We start from the raw sequence: 20,827 nt of genomic DNA on the forward strand, positions 1-20,827 counted from the left end.
AACTTTGCTTACTGTAACCTTTTTGTTTATTTGCAGTAATATTTCATAAACAAGGGATGAAGCGATTTATTGTAAGAAAAGTCCTACAATCCAGAAGTATCAAGGATTAATTAATACCCCACTCCCACTCCACCACCACCCCTTGATTTACCATAAAAAAATATTGGACGTAATTGGCATTTGCGTTACACAAGAAAACATAGAATATGTAATCAGTAAAATATAGTCAATATTCTATAAGTTCATTTTTCTACAACCCACACGGAGACGAATTATGTAATCCAACTATTCTACAACCAAGTGGGTCACTTAACCGATTTGAACAAAGACCACAGGGGCATCTTATCTTCTCTGCTCCCTATGACATATACATTATTTATATATATGTCTGCCTGGAGAACAGATCGCATAATATGCCGCAGGCCTCTGTGCAAAGATCAAACCGAAACAACCATTGTTCAAATTGTCTAGTTCCATCGGGAGCAGACGAAAACATGGCGACCTCCATGCTAACAAGTAGTGTATTCTCACAAATTTGATTTTGTATTGAAAGAAACACAAAAATGAACGTGTTATTTCTTTCTAAACAATAAGTCTAAATCGTTGATAATGAATTATTTCTTTATTTTGTTTTCCTAGATTGTGTGCGCTTATTTAACAAACAATTGAGAAATGTCAGCCGATTTTCAACTTCCATCAAAAGGTGTTATTTTTTATCTTTTCATTTCATTGTGTATTTCTTTGCAGAAATGACAAATAATTTTACTGTATTAGAGCTACATTCCTTTATTAAATGCCATTATAAATTCTCATAAATACAATAGGGTGATTTCACCATGTATCGGACGCCTTTGGATTTTTCCCTTTGTTCACGCATCAAATATCGCCCAAATATAAATAAAACTTGTTTTAAAAGTTGCAGGTTTTCCCCTTGCTTAATTATTGGAGAAAAAATTGTGAAATTGTTAAAAATGTAGAAAATAAAGCAAATAAATGAAGTGTTGAACTATTTCACCATGGATCGGACAATATTTACCAAGCATCGGACAGCTATAGCAGTGCAGTAGAGATTAAAAAATAACAACATTTTCTGGTTTTAATGCAAAAATACAAAGGTTCGGAAATATTAATTTATTCAATTGCAATTCATATTTCTTTTACAGGAAGTCCTCAAATCTACATATAGGAATTTAGACTAGTGCTTCTGTTTAAAGGAATATTTATCATAAGGGGTTCTTTATCGTGCCAGCTCCTACAGGAACTTTGGACTAAAAAGGGCGTGTCCGTAAAACTCGATTTTTAAGTGGTTTGAGGAAAATGTTTGTATCAATTATTTTTTAAATTTTTATTTTAATTCACATTTAAAATATATCATTAGGAATGGGCACATAATCTTCTTATTATTAGAAGAAATCATGCAGTGAAAACTGTCCGATGCATGGTTAATTTGTGTCCGATCCATGGTGAAATGAACATATGGTGCAATAATGACCTTGACATTAATAGTTCAAATTTCTTGGACTTATTTTAATCAAATTTTGTTTCAAAACTTACTTCTTTCTAATTATTTTAGGCAGAGAGTGCATTTTCACTAATTCACAATCAAACGCACAACATTCAAATGATGCTTTATTGTAAAATCTCCGTAACTAAATTTTCAATAATGGCGTATTTGATGTCATTTTACGATGTCTATATTGCTATTTCTTTGACAATGTGACTGTCAAATTCTTAATAATGATAAAGTTCATTTGTTCTAATTCAGGGATATACGAAACAACACATGAGCGCATGCACATTTATTTGTATATTTATAAACAAAGTTGTCCGATCCAAGGTATGTGTCCGATGCATGGTTAAATCACCCTACTTGTTCTTTAATGTAACATACATACGTAACGTTAACATGGGTTCAAAGTCCACGGGTATGCCTGAACAGTTCGAAACAATCACTAGGTTTAGCTCAGAAGCTTGAAATACCTACATAGCTTTATTTACCTACCTGAAGAAGCTCTATTTAGCTACTCAATCATACTTTTTGCTCAATTGACCATTTAATATACAAAAATTCGAAAAGGCACACTCATGTGCAGCAATAATTTTCAAATTTTGAAAGCTATATGAGGTGTATTTTTTTGAAATTTTATTTTGCTGCGAAAACCTGCTAGTATGATAAGTCTGCCTGTAACTTAAACTTTTATGATAAATAAAATTTGAATTAATCATTAATTTTTGTCAGGAGAAAGATTTCACTTATAAGGAATATATAGCAGATCAATTTTTGTACAGGATGACAATAATTCAATTTTGCTCCAATTAAGGCTTCTTAATTGCTTTTCCCTCAAAAACAGAGCTAACAAAATTTTAAAGCCATGATATTTTTTGTCAACAAAAATAACATTTTCTTTAAAAAAAATTTCAACATGAAAGTTGCAGCTCATATTGCTTGAACTGATCTAAAAATGCTTCATGAAAAAATTTTTCATGAAAAAGTTGCTCTTTCGAGACAATTGCAGTAAAAACTCTAAAAGTATTTAGGCTATGTATGAATGTTTATGTGTGACCAAACAGCTATTTCTTATATGAAATAACAAAAAAAACCAGTTCCCTGTTATTAAATATGATGATTGATTGGTAATTCAGCACAATATGAAATGATCACACTTATCCATGCTCATCGCACACAAGAAGGTAAAAATAAATAGATTCAGTGTAAACTGATCAATGAAGAAATCTTTGTTTTTTCCTCTTGAATATCAATTTCAGTTGTACTTCTTTGAGAGTTATGTGTATTCTTGTTAAATTTCGTCCAAAAGGGACGAAAAGATAACCTGAGACAGTCATATTATAATGATATAATTCAACATTGGCCGCAGGGATAGTCAATGCTAATTATTTATGCATTTATTTTTTACATCAAGACATGGAGAGGGAAGACCAGAGGTTAGCCAAGCAGCCACCATGATGGATATAGGAACTCGAGAGATTTTTTCTTCTGAGCATGATATGTTTAGACAGAATGTTCGAAGATTTTTCCAAGAGGAGGTTGTCCCTCCTCACAGCAAGTAAGCTTTCTTGGATACACGCTAGTGGTCTTTTAAAGATAAAAATGTGTATACACTGTGTGGTATTTTGAAGAGGGCCAAATATTAGCTTGAAAAAGAGATCGATATGGTATTACTTTTCTCTCTATTTTGTAGAGAATATCAAGAAATGGTAAATTCTGTCAATATAGACACATACAGTATATATAATACATTATTCTTTTATAATCAAAATGAATAATACAGATAATTTTTTGCTCTCTGCAGCCGATTATACATTGTATCTTCTGTATTTTAACAGATGGGAAAAGGATGGACAAGTCAGCCGAGAGGTAAATTAAATAAATTGAAGTTGTTTTGTTTCCTCTGACTGTGGTAAAAATAGAAGTTTTCATTTTGTCCATAACTTTAAGAAAGTTATGACAACAGGAATAATTGCATTCCTTTAGTATATGAATAAAACCAATACTGTACTATATTCTGTCCCAAGTTTCTGCTTCCACCACCTTTTTGCTTAATATTTCAGTAATCATAAATACCTTTGTGCCCAATCTTGGTTCATCCACTTAAATGAAAAAATTCCAGATTTTTTGTTTTGAAATGCCCCCACTACTGCCTCAGGTTTCAATACACAGCAAAAAATAGAGAGTCTTCGGTGATTTTGCATTGCAACTGACATAAAATGTACCAGTACAATAGCGTTTAAAATTTGTACTAGGTGTCCCAAGAATTTTCGATTGGAGAATAGCTGTAAAGTGTAAACATTTCTCATTACTGGTACAAATCTCTATAAGAAAGTTTTCTTTCATGTGTATCTCTCCAAGTAAATATGTATTAAGTTTCAACACAAGTAAATATGTATTAAGTTTCAATATAGAAATCTTAGATTTTGCCACTTATATCGATTTCAGTTATACTTCTTTTACAGGTATATATACCGGTATTCTCGTTAAAAATTCGTCAAAAAGCGAGGGAAGCAGTAACCTAGGACAAACTATAGTTCAGTTATCTGTATCAGTGTGGTAGTGACCACTGGTAATATATTGGTTGACCACTGTTGAATTGTAGGTGTGGGAGAAAGCTGGTCAGAATGGTTTGCTGGGTGTCAATGTGAATGAGGAGCATGGTGGAATAGGAGGAGATGTTCTGTCAACAGCCATCACATGGGAGGAACAGTATGTATTTTTAGAGATCCACAAATCTTTTATAGAAAATCGTTAAGTTTTTTATGAAAGAATTTATGATCATTATTTATATATATGCTTTGTCAATAAAGGTTTGAGGGGGAAAAAGATTCCCTTGAAGTTGCAGATATACCGGTATACAAATACATGTACCGGTATATCCATGAAACAAGTTTTTTTTTTTATTCTTCAAAGTATGAAAAAAAAATGCCATTCAGAATGCTTCAGTAGTTGAAATATTTGGTTCTATACAATAATAGGCTGATTTGAATCAGCTTGGAACTCCTTGAAAACACTGTACAGTATACGGAAACCCAAGTGCAAAATGGAAATTACGAGGAAATTAACATTATACATGTACAGACATTCTGTAATGTTTGTTTCTGAATGAGAATAAAATATTATTTTGAATTAACAAAAGTTATATCTCTATTACAACAGCACAAAATTAACATTTTTTTAAAGGAAAGGAATGAAATTCATTAGAAATAGGATCTTTTCACTTACTGGATTGTGTAAGATTATCAATATATCTATTCTTTTTTAACAGGATGTATGTAAACTGCTCAGGACCAGGGTTTGCTCTTCACTCTGACATTGTTATGCCATACATATCCCATTATGGAACGAAAGAACAAATCGAGAAGTTTATTCCCAGAATGGTTGCTGGAACCTGCATAGGAGCTATTGCAATGACAGAACCAGGGGCAGGAAGGTCTGTTATTATACTGTGATACAATGTAGCTCCACAACTTTTTGAAAAACACAATGCATGTACAGGGCATGACATATAGTAATGGTGAATAACTATACCCCACCCAATGAAGTTTCAAGGGATACAATGTACAGTATAATGATTTTGGCCCATCCATCAGTAAGATGGTCAGTCAGTCTGGCAGTCCTAATTTTTTGTTAGAACAACTCCTCTTACACTACTCTACTGAATTTCGTGAAACTGTGTAGGTATTTATGATACAATGTGTAGATGTGCATCTTACCAAAAAATTCCAAATCCTTAATTTTTCAGGAAATTTCAGCCTATTTAACTAAGAATTCTGGTCCTATATTGGATATAGTAATTAGCAATTTGTAAGTGCAACTCCTTTTTAAATTCTGCAAGAATTTTGTGGAATTTTTTGGAAGAATTTTGTGGAAACTTCGTAGGTATTTAGGACACAATGCGAGATGTGCATATTGCCAGGAAATTTTGATTCTTTATTTTTCTGGGAATTTCAGCCCTTAGGAAGTTAGAATTTTGTGGTTGACCGGTGTACTTATGTTTTTCTCGTCTGATGAATTTTTGCGAGTTATGCTCTTTATCAAATTATTTTGTGTATTTAATGTGTACCCTGTCACTCATTATGTGTAGCATTGTCAAGTAATGGGCATATGTGAACTTGCTCCCCTTTTCTGTCATTGTGATTCTCATTATCTGAATTGCAATATTTTTCAAAGTTCTTGGTATACATATACATGTACTTGCAATAACTGTATTTTTTTGAAGGAGGATACATCTCCTGTGTACCGATAGTTTATATAAAATATTTAAACTAAAATTGATACTTTTTTGAATCATCATTTTCTTCTACATGTATATCATGCCTACATTTATAATTATTTTTTACTTTCAGTGACTTGCAAGGAATAAGAACAAATGCAAAGAAAGATGGCTCTGACTACATCTTGAATGGTTCTAAGGTCTTCATCACAAATGGCTGGATGTCTGATGTGGTCATTGTTGTGGCGATCACAAACCCCGAGGCGAAGTCCAAGGCCCACGGGATTAGCCTTTTCCTTGTAGAGGATGGTATGAAGGGCTTTGTCAAGGGCAGAAAACTGGAGAAAATTGGATTCAAGGCTCAGGTTAATTTAAAACCTTTATAACATGTAAGCTGACCTAACCTTCATGAATCTTTTCCCAATTCAAAAGCTATGTGCTCCTTTAAAAAAAAAAAAAACAGAAAAAAATCAATGCCATGATAGTGCCATAGTGCGAATAAGTTTGCACACTCAGCTTTTTATGCAATCTACCTCAACAACTGATAAGCTTAACTATAAACTAGCACCTCAAGTGCTCTAACCTTTATGGTTATGAGAAAAGTATGATTGGTTGTGATTAATACTGTTGAAATAAGTACTGGTTAGTGGTATGTTTGATTTTTAATCACATTATCTGCTAGTCATATTCTGGTAACCATAAATGAACTACTGATATTGAAAGCAAAGCTTAAAGAATTACTGTAAACCAACTTTTATTTGCGTGAGAGAAAATTTCGCGAGGTTAACGAGAGCCGTGTCCTCGCGAATATTTCTCGCCGCGAACCAGTCCTTTTTCTAGTTTTTATAACAATACAGGTCTGGATAAGGCTTGGTCGCGAACCAGTTTATTGGCAGTTAATCGCGAAATAAAGTCGCAGCAAATAAAAATTGGTTTACATTATTTGCTAAATAGAACAGAAGTTCAGAAATTTGAATATGTTTTGTAGGACACTGCAGAATTGTTCTTTGAAGATGTGCGCCTTCCCAAGGAGTCTCTGCTGGGAGAAGAAAACAAGGGATTCTATTATCTGATGCAGGAGCTTCCACAAGAGAGACTAATTATTGCTGGCATGGGCATAGCCTCCTGTGAATGGATGTTTGAAGAAACCAGAAATTATGTCAGACAAAGAAAAGCCTTTGGCAAAACAATTTCTAATCTTCAGGTTTGTATTTTTTGTGAAGCAAATGTAATTTCTATTAAAAAAAAGTATTTTAATTAATTATTCAATGAAATTGAAGCTTATGTTTATGCATGCTTTTTTTTTTTTATAAACAAATAGTTCAATTGACTCATTGATTCACCAAAAAAAAAGTATACAAGGAAGACAACTTTTTCTTACAGACTGTCCAGCACAAACTGGCAGAAATCAAAACAGAGGTATGTGTGGGGCGTGCGTTTGTGGACCAGTGCCTAAGAATTCACAATGAAAGAGGGCTGGACTCTGCTACAGCATCAATGGCAAAATACTGGTACTTACCAAACAATGAAATGTTCTTTCTGAGTATACTTTAAGAATAAATTACCTTAATAAAGATAGCATGCATCATTTACATAAAAAAAAACATATGAAAGCACAAATGTGTTATATATATAAGTGTTTTTGATATTGTGCAAATGAAAATAGAATGTGGGAGTTAATACCATCAACAATCTGCCTCTATAAATATGAGCTGAAAGTATATACATGTATCAGTATTGCAAACCATCAATATTTTGAATTGCAAAACATCATGTTGCATTACCAAGACTGACAACCATTCGTGTGTCAGAATTATCTCTTGAGTCTCTTAACAATTGTGCTCTTTACATTTTCAGAAATTATTTGTAATGTACTTAAATTTTTTTCATTTACAGGATAACTGACCTTCAGAACTCAATAGCAACACGCTGTCTACAACTACACGGAGGCTGGGGATACATGTGGGAGTACCCAATAGCTCGAGCATTCGTTGATTCAAGAGTACAACCCATCTATGGAGGCAGCAACGAAATCATGAAGGAACTGATTGCCCGAACCATTGTCTCCGACAAGTGAACCAAACAAATCTTTAACTAAACAAAAAATTCTATGAAATATTCTATTTTCTCTTATAAACTTGGTGTAGTGTTATATCACTGATTTCCTCATTAATTTGACACCTCAGATAGGATTTTTACTCTAATGTTCAGTTCTGCGTGAAATTCTGTTATTGTATATTATAAAAGATGGATGCAATCAGTCTTGCCTTTCATGACTGATGAATGCTGAAGATTGACATCGTCAGAGTTCAGAATGACCAAATTCATTATCATTGTGTGATTTAAAGAAGAATATACTAGAAACCAATGAATTAGGCAACCATCCTGGGAGCCCAAGTCTGTGATACATAAGGAATTTTTTTTGGAGATGACACTTATTTATAGTACATGTATTTAAAAGATCCTGATCATTGCTCTCCAATGAAATGAAGCCTCAGTGCATAATAAAACTGTTTCAACAAGTCTGACGGAAAATTCCAAATTGTATGATTTCCGTATTGAAAATAAATCTATGTATTGATATTAAGTTGGTTTTTTTTTTCCTTTGCATTGACTTTGTTGTATAAAAGTTAATGAGATGCGGTACTCTGTAGATTAATTGAACAATGAAATGCAGAGCTAATTTTACATATTCAGTATAGTGCCTGAACCAATTTTTAAGGTCATACCAGAATTATATATATGAAAAATCCTTCTCTTGAGTATATCTTCAATTCTTTTGCTCCAATCTGACCCATATGGTGCCTTTGATGAAAGAATATGCAGTGATCTTGAATGATGTTTGTAGGTCATATGTCAAGGTCATTTTGATCACACAAAATTTTTATTAGAGCACATATATACCATCCACTTAGCCCTATTTATCTAATACTTTACTTAAACAAAGCTTTTTGGTTAATGGTGTACAGTGACCTTGAACCAAGTAAATGTAAAGGTCATAGTGAATCTCTTTATAATCAGTTTTAGACTGTAGATTATTTCCCATTTGTTTAATCTTATTCAGTTTGAACAAAAATGCCTGTATGTAAGGGGTAATAAAGTTAAATTAGAAGTTCTATGCCAGCTGGAAAATTTAGCTGTAGATCAAGATCAACACGAAATTCTCTGAAATTCTTTTCATCCTATTATTGTATGTAACCAGGCCCCTTTGAGATGGTCCCCATCTCAATGTAGTCTAGTTATGATTACTGTGCTTTGAAGGAATTGTTTTATTAAAATGTGGTAGATAGGCAGGGGCGGATCTAGATCATGTGTTTCAGATGTTCCTTCAATTCTAAACACAGACAGTTGTAAATTGTTATATATGGTAGAAACGTAGTAAATTTAAAGAACTTGTGTTTGAACCATTTGTATATGTTTACACAATGTATTCCAAATAGTCTGAATTATGACAATAACTAAGAAATGGTCTAAATATATAATCCAGGTACCTTTATCTCATTAGCAAAGGAAAATCTCCGTTGACTTTTTATTTTCAGCCGTGTATTAAAACCTGACAAGCTTGAGGAAGGGAAATTTTGCAATTTTTACATAATATTGATTAAACATCTTTTGAACCAAAAGGTATTTATAAATATTGAATGATTCAAGAAAATATGCGGCAAAAATATCTTGGGACAGACTATATGCCAAAAACCATGAACAAATATACCACATTTACTGAAAAAAAAATGCTGGTTTAGCCAACTTTGAAGATAAATAATAAAATTGCAAAAGCAATAGGTTCAAAATGCAAATTCGAAAAATTCAGAAATATGTACGATAGAAAATAACAAAAAAAACTTTGATTTTCAGAAGTGATTTATTTTTTCGGGAAATCCGTCAGCTCAATTCTTTTGTTATTTGCAATAGATCGTAAAATATAGCCTTCTCAGCAGTGATGAAGAATTTGATATATATCGATATAATGTACATATACATGTATATCAATTCATCAGAATGGGTCAATTACGGATCATAGGCATTATAATTATTGATTTCGACAAACCATTTGAAGGAATAAAATTAAAATTCCACGATTCAAGCATGGAAAAAAAATGAAGTACATACATGTATATCACAATTTATCCAATTTGCATGACTGAGTAAGCGATTAGGGACGGATTCAATAACTCCCGATGGGGAAGGGGGGGGGATGTCACGGTATACATTTTATTTTCAGAGTGTGGGCGTCTAGTAGTCGTAAGCCTTTGTTTATGTCAAGTCAAAGGAAATATACTTCTTGAAAGCTCATCAGTGAATCTAAGAAATTTTAACTTTATTTATAAACTCATTGTTAAATTGTCCCAACGATTGAAGAAAATTATAAAAGATTTGTATAATGATTGTTTTTATCAAAAGCAAAGAATGTTGACTTTTAAAAAAGCTGTTAAGTTAGAAACGTGCACGTATTTGCTGTGCATGCAAGTAATGATAAAATATATGCAAAGAATATATAATATATATAAGGACAAAAATCATTTTTGCAAACTTTTATATTTCATACAAAACTACAGAAAGGAAAATTATGTCAACGTTTCAATATAAAACGTTTTAATAAAAATTTGATAACCTGGAAACAAATATTCGTGCACGTGCATATCCTAGTTAATCGTCATGAATATTATAAACATAAATGTTTAATCATAAAGAATTAAGGCGGAGTTGTACAAATTAAACTGCTCTAATTACCTCCAATTACATTGATCACTGCAACGATATAAACTCCTTCCTTGTACATACTTATTCACAAATTGTCTTAAACATTTATTATATTACACGTACGTACTGTTCGTAACAAAGAAAATGTGAGATAGTTTAATTTGTTTGCATTTTTTTTACACGCACGTACAACCTCAAAGGTTTTTTTTTTTCTTACTTAGTTAAATGAATTTAGCTGATAGACGGATCTCAAAGTTGGGAGGAAACTTGTTCACCATTATTCTATTATATCTTTTAGTCCGTTTTTGTGGTCAAAATAAACTAGCTCCCCAAAAAAGAGATAACACTGAAAATTAGCAAAGTGAGACTATATAAAAGCGATTAACCATGTAAACGTAACAGAAATATAGATAATAAATTCATTTTCGTTATATGTGTTTGTATAACGTACATTACTTCGATATATCTATAATTAATATATTTTCCATTTTCTTTAAAGTTTCAAGTGTTGTGAAAATCTTTTGCCGCTATTTTGATAAAGTCTCATAAACTCTAGCGCGTCATTTATTTATAATGTAGGCTGATCTATCAACCTCCCTCTGTAGATGCCAATTACTCATTCTAACACCCTGTTGTATTGTGTTGGTGATGCTTATATACCAAAACATATTCCTTTTAATCTTTGTGTATAAGGTATAAATCGAAAGGCTACATTTAATGCCTCTGTTGAACAAGTTGTTTTCAATTCTAATTTTCTGACGGGGGTGTTGTGTACAAATGGCGGAAGAAGTTCTCTTACTGAACCAACCAATGGTTGAATATTCGGTAGAGGGGGGTATAGCTATTGGAGAGTGTTCTCCGAATAATGAATCGCGCATATTTGTAATATCATGGCTTTGCTGTAAACCCTCTGTACGCCATTACGGTGAATTTGGAGCGTACGGGCGGACGAAAACGTACATTGCGAAACTTCCCCGTATAGATATGATCCATCATGATTTATGCTCTTAAGAAAAGAAGAGGATTAATGGTATTATTGAGTTATATTTTTGTGTATATTTTTTGCATATTTATGCTGGGAAAAGCATGCGAAATTGAGTCAGACGACATTACATGCGCTTTACAGGGACGTGGCCCGGAGATCACGTGGTTTGACGATTGTTTAATATCATAAACACAATTTTGTCGCATAATTTGAACTTTTTCTTGGTTGACATTTTATAGATGCATCAGATAAATCATACATTTTATCATGTGTCTCATGTTATGTATTTAACGGTTGAAATCGATGCTTGTTTTGTGTTTGTTTGGAGTCGAGATAAAAGTAGGTCAGTTAAGAAATCCATTTCCTGGACGAGTTTTCGTGTGTAATAAATATTTATAGTAATGTGGCAACATGTGTAAAATGTGTTTCGATATTTTATAGGTATACATCAAAGGTAACTGCAAAGGTTATGCTGGGTGTACTGTTGGAGAATAGCCTTTGTCAGGAAGGATTCTGCCATCCCCATGACATTGCATCAGGCGAGTCGCCAGTCTAACTTTGTAGTGAATTCAAAGAACTATTGTATTGAATCGTATTATTGTAACATTGTATGTCTGCTCCACTTTCCCTGAGAGTATGCTGTCTTGTTGCAATGGCGCCTGCACTCACTGACCCAGTGGTGACCCAGACAAAGTTAAAAATAAAATTTCCAAAAGTCTTGGACCCTTCTTTGAGCCTGCCACCAGGGAAACTTGTGGAGGTGAAAAGCAGCTTGCAAAAAGACGACATTACCAGGAAAAAAGAGGCAGCAAGTTGTAAAGTTACCCTGAATTCAGTTTTAAATTTCAAACAAATTGAGGACAGTATTTTTAAAACTGTCGGGCTCAACTCGAAGATCAAACAAATCAAGATTATTCAGAAGGGTGGGAGCAAGATCAAGGACCCCAGATTGGCGGGGGTGGTTCACCATAAAGATAATTCTGGTAATTGGAAAATGAACCAACCTTTGGAATTTGTAAATGGAACGCCGAAGGAGAATGGTTTGAAAACAGCAAACGAGTTGAAAAATTCCATTGAGTTCAGAACATTGACTACGAATCTCAACGGTGATCATGATCCGATAAATCATAACCAAGTGACTCTTCAAAATGGAGATCAGGATCAAGCATCCAAAGTTAATTCTGTGACAGATATGGTAACGGCTGTGAATTCTGAAGCAGAAGTTGCTCGAGATGATATATGTGATGGTGCAGATACAGACACTCACCTTGTGGACATTGAAAATGACGAGATTGATCCTATTAAGTCTGAGAAAGAATTAAGTGAGGAGGTTAGTGAAAAACATCATGTTCTTGAGAGAAGGGCAGACAGACTTTTGAGAAGGTTGCGTCGTTTACAAGGACGTCAGCTGGAAACGCACATTCGAAATCAAGTTGGGAGTTATGTGAACTTCCTACACCGCAATCTCCAGTCTGTGGCACACCGGTCCATGGGAATTTCAGGTCCACATTCAGAACTCAAGGCAGAACTCTTAAAAAGTGAAGATGTGAAGAGTTTATCCACAGCAGCTTTAGTGAATTTAGTGAGGAAAATTCAGTCCACGCAAAATCAGGCTGCACTCAGCAAACGTATAGCCACACAAACAAAGAAAGTTAAGGAGGAGAAACCATCTCAAAGTGTGTTGGTTATAGATGGACAGATCTGTAAAGAGGCCAATAGAGTGTCTGGACACCTCAAAACAAATCTGCATCACATGCTGAACACGCTGGACTCGGATGCCACAGAGAGCAGCTCAGGGGGAGAAAGCTGTGATGAGGAGGATGAGTTTGAGAGAGAAAGGAAGATTCCTCCACCACCTTTGTAAGTCGATATGTATTGTTTGTCTTAAATGTATTTTCTATCATGACTTTGAATGACTCACAGAACAACATTTCATCATTTGACATTGACAAAAGCTACAGCTATGACCTCAGTAAGAAGATAGATATACATCAAGATAGATATTTACATCAAAATAAAATACAGTTATTTACATGTATTAATTTTGGACCAGATGTAGTAATAAACAAAAAGTTGAAATTTTGTATCAGAAATGTTTTGAGACATACCCTGAAATATAAGTTGACTAAAAGCCTTATAAATAGCATCCTTGATTTTTAATTTGTATTATGAAATTGGACATTATATAAAGAAAAGAGTATTTTGTATTCTTGATAGGCAATGCATAAATTGAAGCAGATGGAAAATATGTTGTGATATGCTATTTATAGTAATGGGGGGAAAACCCAAGGGAAAAGTCAAAAGTTGGTAGACAGGTTTGAAAATTTTTCATTTAATAGAGAGAAGGATGATCCTTCCTCTTGTAAGTAATTTAATGGACCTTGACATAAATGCCTGATGTAATAACCTATAGGCTGTGTTCATCATGTTGAGGCCTTGAAATCAATAATGCTCCATTCATATTAGAGGTTAACCATAGAGGCCATGCAACTGAAATATTATTCATATATTGCATAATACAAAGAGAAAAGATTAAGAAATCAACCCCTTTCTCTACACTGAAAAATATCAGGCATAAGACTACTAGAAATGAACTTTCCTTCAGTTGTATAGTGTAGTATGTAAAAGATGTTGAGACATCAAGAAATACAAAGAAAGACCTGTTGTAATCTTACCACTGACAGAACTCTAGTGGTATTGATTAATTGGTGGATATTTTATGTTTACATCCATATCGTACGATGTACTAGGTACTATTGATTTGTATGTTGTCAGTCTACCTGTGCATTTAATTTTTCCACAGGAGATACATACTTTCTTATCTGATATAATCAAATAGCTCAGAGACAGGTGTGTAGAGCATGCTTAGCACTTAGCAGCCTCTTTTGTGTTTATAATACACGTTTTATTTTGACTAGACAATGGAATGCAACCTTTGTGCTTAAAAGAAAGAGATTTACTTGACTTCATTAGGATAATAAATAATTATGTACCCTAAAAACTCGTGAATATAAGCAATGTTTAATAAAAAATTTTGGAGACAAAAATTTCTAATCCATAACTGATGAGTTAGTTGTTATGAATATACCCTTGAAAAAACTTAAATTAGCATCAAGGAAGACAAAGTTACTAACCATATGGATATAGCTTTGCCCTCATTAGACTGCCGTCTATCCAGCAAAGTCTGACTTTTTTTTTAATAGTGAGCTAAGGCCTGTCTATTACGATTTTCTTTTGTGTCCTAATACTTTAGATCTAGAATTACATTTGTACATCAAATGAATGCAAGAATTGGTGTAGCTGATGACTGTTGTTCCTCTATATGATGTTCATGGACCATTGGAATGTTTTCACAAATCAATTTTTTATGAGCTCCATATATTTTCAGGCATCGGAGAGCGGAGTGGAAGTGGGCTTCTGAACGGGCAGCAGTAGCATGCCGCTGGACATGGTTACAGGCTCAAGTCTCAGATTTGGAGTACAGAATTCGACAACAAAGTGATATTCACAAACAAATTAGGCATAATAAAGGCAGCGTTGTTCTTGGAGAGCCTCCTTCACTTGAAGAACTTGGTGCACGCTTAAGGCAGGCTCGAGCAAATGGCAAATTGTTATCCCCTATTGAAACCAAAATAGCAGACTTTGATGCAAAGAATGTGTCAGGATCCCCTTGTAATATAGCTGCTGTAATGTCCAATGTAAATCGCCAAGCAACAAAACTAACACAATCACTTGGAAACTGTCTAACACCTATACAGTCGAACTTATTAACAGAGAACAAATTAAAAGATCATGGGCAATGTAACAACTTAAACGGTGTTGTGAACTCTGGGCATCCATCCTCAGTGACAGAAGAACACTCAAACGCATTACCGGGGCCCTCGGGTGATGCTTCTTCATTGGAACAATCTCCCGCCTCCTCTCTCATGGACGCTACTTGTCAGGCCGCTCGCTGTCGCCCAGTGCGTAGTTACAGGAAGCGGAAGTTGTTGCGGACATCTGGCCTTCATCAGGTGTCGCGTAAAGCTGCACGACTGTCCACAGTGAAGTGTCATTGTTCTCCGCCTTTCTCTTCTTGTCCCATGTGCGGGGGCCGTTACAACAATTCACAGACTGTAGATGCCGACACCATGCCTGTGAATGAGAGAGTGTCCCTTCTTGATCCATCCTGTCACCCAGTGTTGTCTTTCAATGAAGGTAAGAAGATCTAATTAATAAAGTTCAGCATTGAAACAATATTTTATGTTACAAAAAGTTCATGTAACCAATTTGATTTTTCTTTCTCATACATACAAAGATGATGGATACAAAAGCAGTGGATATTCATTTTGGGTTGTCTTTCTTTGCATATCAACTTTTCTGTAAATGGTTACCCATTTTGACATCAAACAATATTAAATTTGCATTTGCTAGCAAATTGGTGAATTAAAGAACTGAAAAGGCTTGAAGTTAAAATTTCTTTCCACAGAAATTCCTTTGACTATCCACTTTGAGGCTTTGCTAAAGAGTGGAGATTGGCAAAACAAACCACCACCGAAAACTACAAAACTCCTGCCATCAGACAGAAAGTGAGTGATGCTTGTTTATAACATGATCAACAAAATCAATTCATTGTTTAGTGTTTATATTGTTCATTATTACAAATCTAAATGATCAAAATTTACTTGAAACTTTCAATTGTAGACGCCAGAAGTTGTTGGTTCCCTCCGTGCGTGATAAAGTAAGAAAGCAGACAAAATATGCAAAGGGAGCAGCAACAGCTTTGCTTGCATCAGCAAGTAAGTGTGCTATGAATAAAATTACATCGTACTAATGCCATAGACATCTTAATCAAAAAGTATATTCTTTTTTGAGTAGGTGGGATATGTGTTCAATTTTATAGCAATTTAAAGTCGGATATTTAGTTGTCAAATAAATATTACATGTGTAAAAGCTATCAAAGAGTGGCCTAATTGTGAATGTAGTTTAGTTGTAGTGAATAAAGAACTTTATAACACAGAAATCAAATTGATAAATGAATTTATCACGTAACCATTTCCATTATTTAGAACTGCGTAACAAGTATGAAAAAAGGACACCAACTAAAGGCAGACCAAGTTTGAAGTCAACCAGAAAAGTCTCAGATCTCAGAAAGAGGAGAATGGCAGATAGTCTTTCATTTGGTAAAAATCTGACAATTTTTGTTATGATATCTTGTTTATTATTTTAAAAAAATCATGTAAGTTTGAAGAAGAAATGTTGAAAATAATAATTAAACAAGGCCATTAATTAGAAAATGGTTTGGTGTCTCATGACTCAATGTGTACACTTTGAGGTTAAAGGGAATGCTTTTTTGTTTCCATGTGCAGAAAAGTTACTTATGTACAAACTATATAATTTTTTTTCATTAAACTAAAAACCAAAATTTGATGCTCATGTTCATGATTCATAGAAGGAAAACATTTTTTTTAAAGATAGTCCAACATTGAGATAATCAGTGGAAGGAAGAAATGGAAAAAATCCCTATACATTTGATGTCATTCTTTTAGGCAAAGAACTTGTATGTCTGCTTAGCTCTCTAAATTCATTCTGTATTTTTACAGCACTGAAACAGAACAATTTTGAAGATGGACAATTGTCAGGAGCCTCTGATTATGATGATGAAGATTACTTAAATTGTGGTCGAGATAACCTCCTCACCTCCAGTGGTGCCTCGTCCGGTTTTAAGGAGCTGAAGGATGCCACCATGAGGAAACGACGGCTAGAGAGTGCCTATGACATTGACAACATTGTCATACCATACAGCATTGCATCAGCAACACGCGTTGTCAAATTAGAGTATAAGGAAATAGTAACACCCAAGTATGTTGTATTGAAGAATCATGCATGTTTTAGAGACAGTATTGGAATATTTATTAGTTTGTTCTTGTTCTGAATGTCAATTTTTGCTAATTAATTACTGAAATATTAACAGCATTTAAGTAAAAACTGGTGTTTAGAAAGATTTCAAAAGTTATTTTAAAGATTAAATCAAGTTTACACATACACAGGATTTTTTTTTTCAGAAGGAGTCTTTGAAATCTATTCTGATAAGATTGATAACTTTGTCATCACCCTTGAAATTCATATTATTAATCTCCAGGGGATTATGAATTGCTAGTCCTATAATTCAGATTTATGAAAAATACTATTAAGAACATAGATATTCTGAAATATGATAGTTAATAAATGGATATGATTTTTTTGTTCTAAACAGATGGAGAGATGTTACAGACGCCTCTGAAGAAATAGAGAATACAGCAGAAGAAAATAAAACTGAGTTACCTGAAGAGGTACTTCATTCAAATGATTTGATTCTTTTGATGAAAACATATAAATTATGTATTTTATGAATTTGAGGCTAGAAACAGTTCATTGTATTCATCAAGTTCAAATGTTTCATTTTAGATTGAGGATACATCAGATGAATTTTTTGCTGATATGCATGAAAAATGTGAAATCCAAGAAAAGAAGCGTTTCCAGTCTTTCGTACAGTACCCAAGTCGTCGCAGTCGGGGATCCAGGAACGATTCAGGACCCTTAACTCCAGACATGGTGTCCAGTGATGTAAACATTACCAATGAAAGTAGTGATGGTGCACTTAAGATTGAAGAGGATTCTCGTCAACGAAGTTTTACCCTGTCATCCAGTGGAGGGAGTCACACTAACCTAGCTTCTTCTCTGCGAGAGGAAGTGTTCCGTCGTAGAAGTAGTTCTGCATCGTTGCGGCGGTCTAGTGTTAGTGTAGGCACTGACGACCTGAGTATGGACTACGATGATGGTGAAGTGGTAGAACCCTGGCCCATTCGAACTTTCCCTCTCTCCGAGGAACAACTGCAAGAACTAAAAGTCAATATTTCTCTTTCGGAGGAAGAAAATACAACCTACTTAACTAGGAATAAGATCTCATCAAACAGTTCATTAGTGGAACTGAACAATGAGACCAATGTTACTGAAGGAGCAACAACATGTGAAGCCATGGACACACATGTAAGTGTGCCTCAATCTCCCAACAGCTCAAACGGATCAAATTTGAGTGAAGATCCAAACGATCCAGAATGGACTGTTGGCAATGGGGAAAAATTTGGCGACAAGAATGGAATTAAATTTGGTCGTAGATGAAACCAAGTGACCAAATCGAAGTGCATTACTGAAAGATGTTAGATTTACAAGTAGATAATAGCTTGTTAAGTTTTTATTGTTTCCATTGATATTGTCCAGAGTAAAGCGTGATACTGTATTTGTTTGCATCACCTATGATGGATAATTCAAGAACATTTTTTGTTAGTGCTATTTGGAGGAAGATATCTTCATTATGCATTGTCTGAAACATTACAAATTATTTTCTTTTCACTATTTTTCATGATAGGAGGTTAAACTCTAGATTAATTAAGGATCATTAATTTTTTTAATTTAAAAAAAAAATATGTCACAGAATTTAGAACCCATTTTGCCTCTATGATATTGGATGTACATGTATCTTAACTCCAACCATTGAAATGTTAATACCCATTCTTACTCACTGTTGGTTGTGTGTATATACAAATGTTATATTTGAAAAAAAAAATTGGTTGAATTGTGAAAGATTTGTCATTTTCAATGGACAGGGTTAATTTTATTTCTGAACTTTCAAGATGCATTGAATTTTTTATGCTGTTTTCTTTGGGTATTTACAGTAAAAGAAAATATTTTAAATGAATGATCATAACATCCACTTCTTTGTTGCTCCTGTTGTATATATATAATATGATTTATTTTGTAGCACAGAGATTTTTTGTATTATAATCCTGTACAGAGTTTTTTTATTTGAAGAACTGAACAACTTGGCCTCATAGTGCTATACTTCTTGTTTTTTATGACCAATCATTTAAAAGTTTGCAATGAATCTGAAATCATGTACGTATCTATAAAAAAGCACATTTTTCATTAAGATAACTTACATTCCATGTCCCATAACCATGTTAATTCTTTGAAGTGTATTAGAACTTGGCCAACTGAGGTAATAGTGGAAGAAAAATAAGATTAATTCCTTAATTATGTTGAATCATGGATTAATTACAGTTTTTCCAATTTTTTTGAATGTCAGTATTTTTATGGAATTTTTGTTTTCTTCAAAAATGTGAATAACCAATGTCAGTTTTCTGTGTGAACCAGTTCTGCAGGAAGACCCCCCAAAAAATCTTCTTTTCAAGAAATCAGTTTATTTGATTTAGTATTTCTAGAACTTTGATTTTATTTTATATGAATGAGCACCTCATTTTGTTATTAAAAAATGATCAGACCTTTTTCTTTTAGCTTAAGATCAAACTATACTTCAATAGTATGTATGATGGCTTCTTCATGGAAATGAATTAAAAAATAAAAGAAAATCCTTCAAAATATTGTTTTCATGCATTTTATGTAGGTAAAACTATTTCAATTACAATGCATCTTTTAACCAGTTTGTTACATCTGGTTTTAATTGTCCTTAATGTTTCACTAGTGAATACAAGAAGAGTTTTATTACATATTTCTGAGTTTAAAAGTTGGTCCAATTGAATTCAAATCGCTTTAACAATGTATAATTATGTGAATTGGAGTGTTGAGGAAAAAGTTATGTCCCTTGGTGTGTATATGTTGGCTAGTACCTCTCGTCCCGAACATCTTACCAAGGGTGTTTGAGTAAGAGGATAAACATCTTATCGTATACTAGTACTCCTATGAAGATGTAAATTTCTAAAGCCTCTCTTCTTTTTGCACAACATTTTCTTGAAAAAAAAAAATAAATTACATCCGAGATTTTCGAGCTTCATCATAGATTGGTGGTGATCTTTATTGGGTTTTCTGGACTCTGGTCTAAATTTATTAAATTTTTACGAGTGTTTGGAAGAAAATATAATAATAATTTAACGAAGTCTGTATGATATCGGTAATCAATGCTTATCTCGTTTTCGTTGATACTATAATTCCGAATGTAATGTATCTGGCAACTGCACCTAAATCTTCTGACGAAGCGTAGAATATATCGATATAGACTGAGACGCTTCCCATCCTAGTTATTGCTGTTTTTGAGGTCAAAACGATGATTTAGCTACCCGAGAAGTACACTATTTAGTGAGCCGGGGGCTCGGTGAATATTTTACTTCGAGGATAGCTAAATAATAAGAAATGAAGAATAATTCTAATTTCCGTTTGTTTGTTCGGTATTTAAAATATATGAGCAATGAGAAACGTTAAAATGACGTTGCAATAAGTATGCGGTCGGTCCGGGTCACTGGACGAAGGCAAGTTTGCCAGCTAACCAGAAAAGATCTAATAATGTCATGGACTAGCAAGTTACTCTATCTTGGTTTACTTTTTGATGAAAAATTCGAGGGTTTATTTTTTTTTCCAAAATAGGAGTAAAAGTCTCAATAAT

The 20,827-nt window shown here is 33.7% G+C and overlaps 2 protein-coding genes across 2 annotated transcripts; both read left to right on the forward strand.

Moving 5' to 3' along the window:
• Positions 1 to 383: 383 nt before the first annotated feature.
• On the forward strand, positions 384 to 8,309 carry LOC105333437 (long-chain specific acyl-CoA dehydrogenase, mitochondrial). The gene is made up of 10 exons (XM_034468780.2): positions 384 to 516; positions 640 to 703; positions 2,922 to 3,065; positions 3,346 to 3,376; positions 4,113 to 4,219; positions 4,779 to 4,943; positions 5,860 to 6,091; positions 6,715 to 6,930; positions 7,110 to 7,237; positions 7,623 to 8,309. The coding sequence occupies exons 1-10, from the start codon at positions 414 to 416 to the stop codon at positions 7,801 to 7,803; spliced, it is 1,371 nt and encodes a 456-aa protein (XP_034324671.1). The 5' UTR covers positions 384 to 413; the 3' UTR covers positions 7,804 to 8,309.
• A 2,993-nt stretch (positions 8,310 to 11,302) lies between these two features.
• Positions 11,303 to 19,809, forward strand: LOC105333438 (KAT8 regulatory NSL complex subunit 1). The gene is made up of 9 exons (XM_011436422.4): positions 11,303 to 11,457; positions 11,854 to 13,272; positions 14,801 to 15,609; positions 15,881 to 15,980; positions 16,096 to 16,190; positions 16,461 to 16,574; positions 16,995 to 17,253; positions 17,648 to 17,723; positions 17,839 to 19,809. Exons 2-9 carry the CDS (start codon positions 12,023 to 12,025, stop codon positions 18,550 to 18,552), a joined length of 3,417 nt encoding a protein of 1,138 aa, XP_011434724.2. The 5' UTR covers positions 11,303 to 11,457; positions 11,854 to 12,022; the 3' UTR covers positions 18,553 to 19,809.
• The last annotated feature ends 1,018 nt before the right edge of the window (positions 19,810 to 20,827 follow it).

The sequence above is a fragment of the Magallana gigas genome, chromosome 5 (assembly GCF_963853765.1).
Source record: "Magallana gigas chromosome 5, xbMagGiga1.1, whole genome shotgun sequence".
NCBI lineage: Eukaryota > Metazoa > Mollusca > Bivalvia > Ostreida > Ostreidae > Magallana > Magallana gigas.

Coding starts and splice junctions, on each gene's coding strand:
- LOC105333437 (XM_034468780.2), top strand. CDS start 414: ATGCCGCAGGCCTCTGTGCAAAGATCAAACCGAAACAACCATTGTTCA. Junction 3,377..4,112: donor ATGGACAAGTCAGCCGAGAG/GTAAATTAAATA, acceptor GTTGAATTGTAG/GTGTGGGAGAAAGCTGGTCA. Junction 4,220..4,778: donor GCCATCACATGGGAGGAACA/GTATGTATTTTT, acceptor CTTTTTTAACAG/GATGTATGTAAACTGCTCAG.
- LOC105333438 (XM_011436422.4), top strand. CDS start 12,023: ATGTCTGCTCCACTTTCCCTGAGAGTATGCTGTCTTGTTGCAATGGCG. Junction 15,610..15,880: donor AGTGTTGTCTTTCAATGAAG/GTAAGAAGATCT, acceptor TTCTTTCCACAG/AAATTCCTTTGACTATCCAC. Junction 17,254..17,647: donor AAGGAAATAGTAACACCCAA/GTATGTTGTATT, acceptor TGTTCTAAACAG/ATGGAGAGATGTTACAGACG.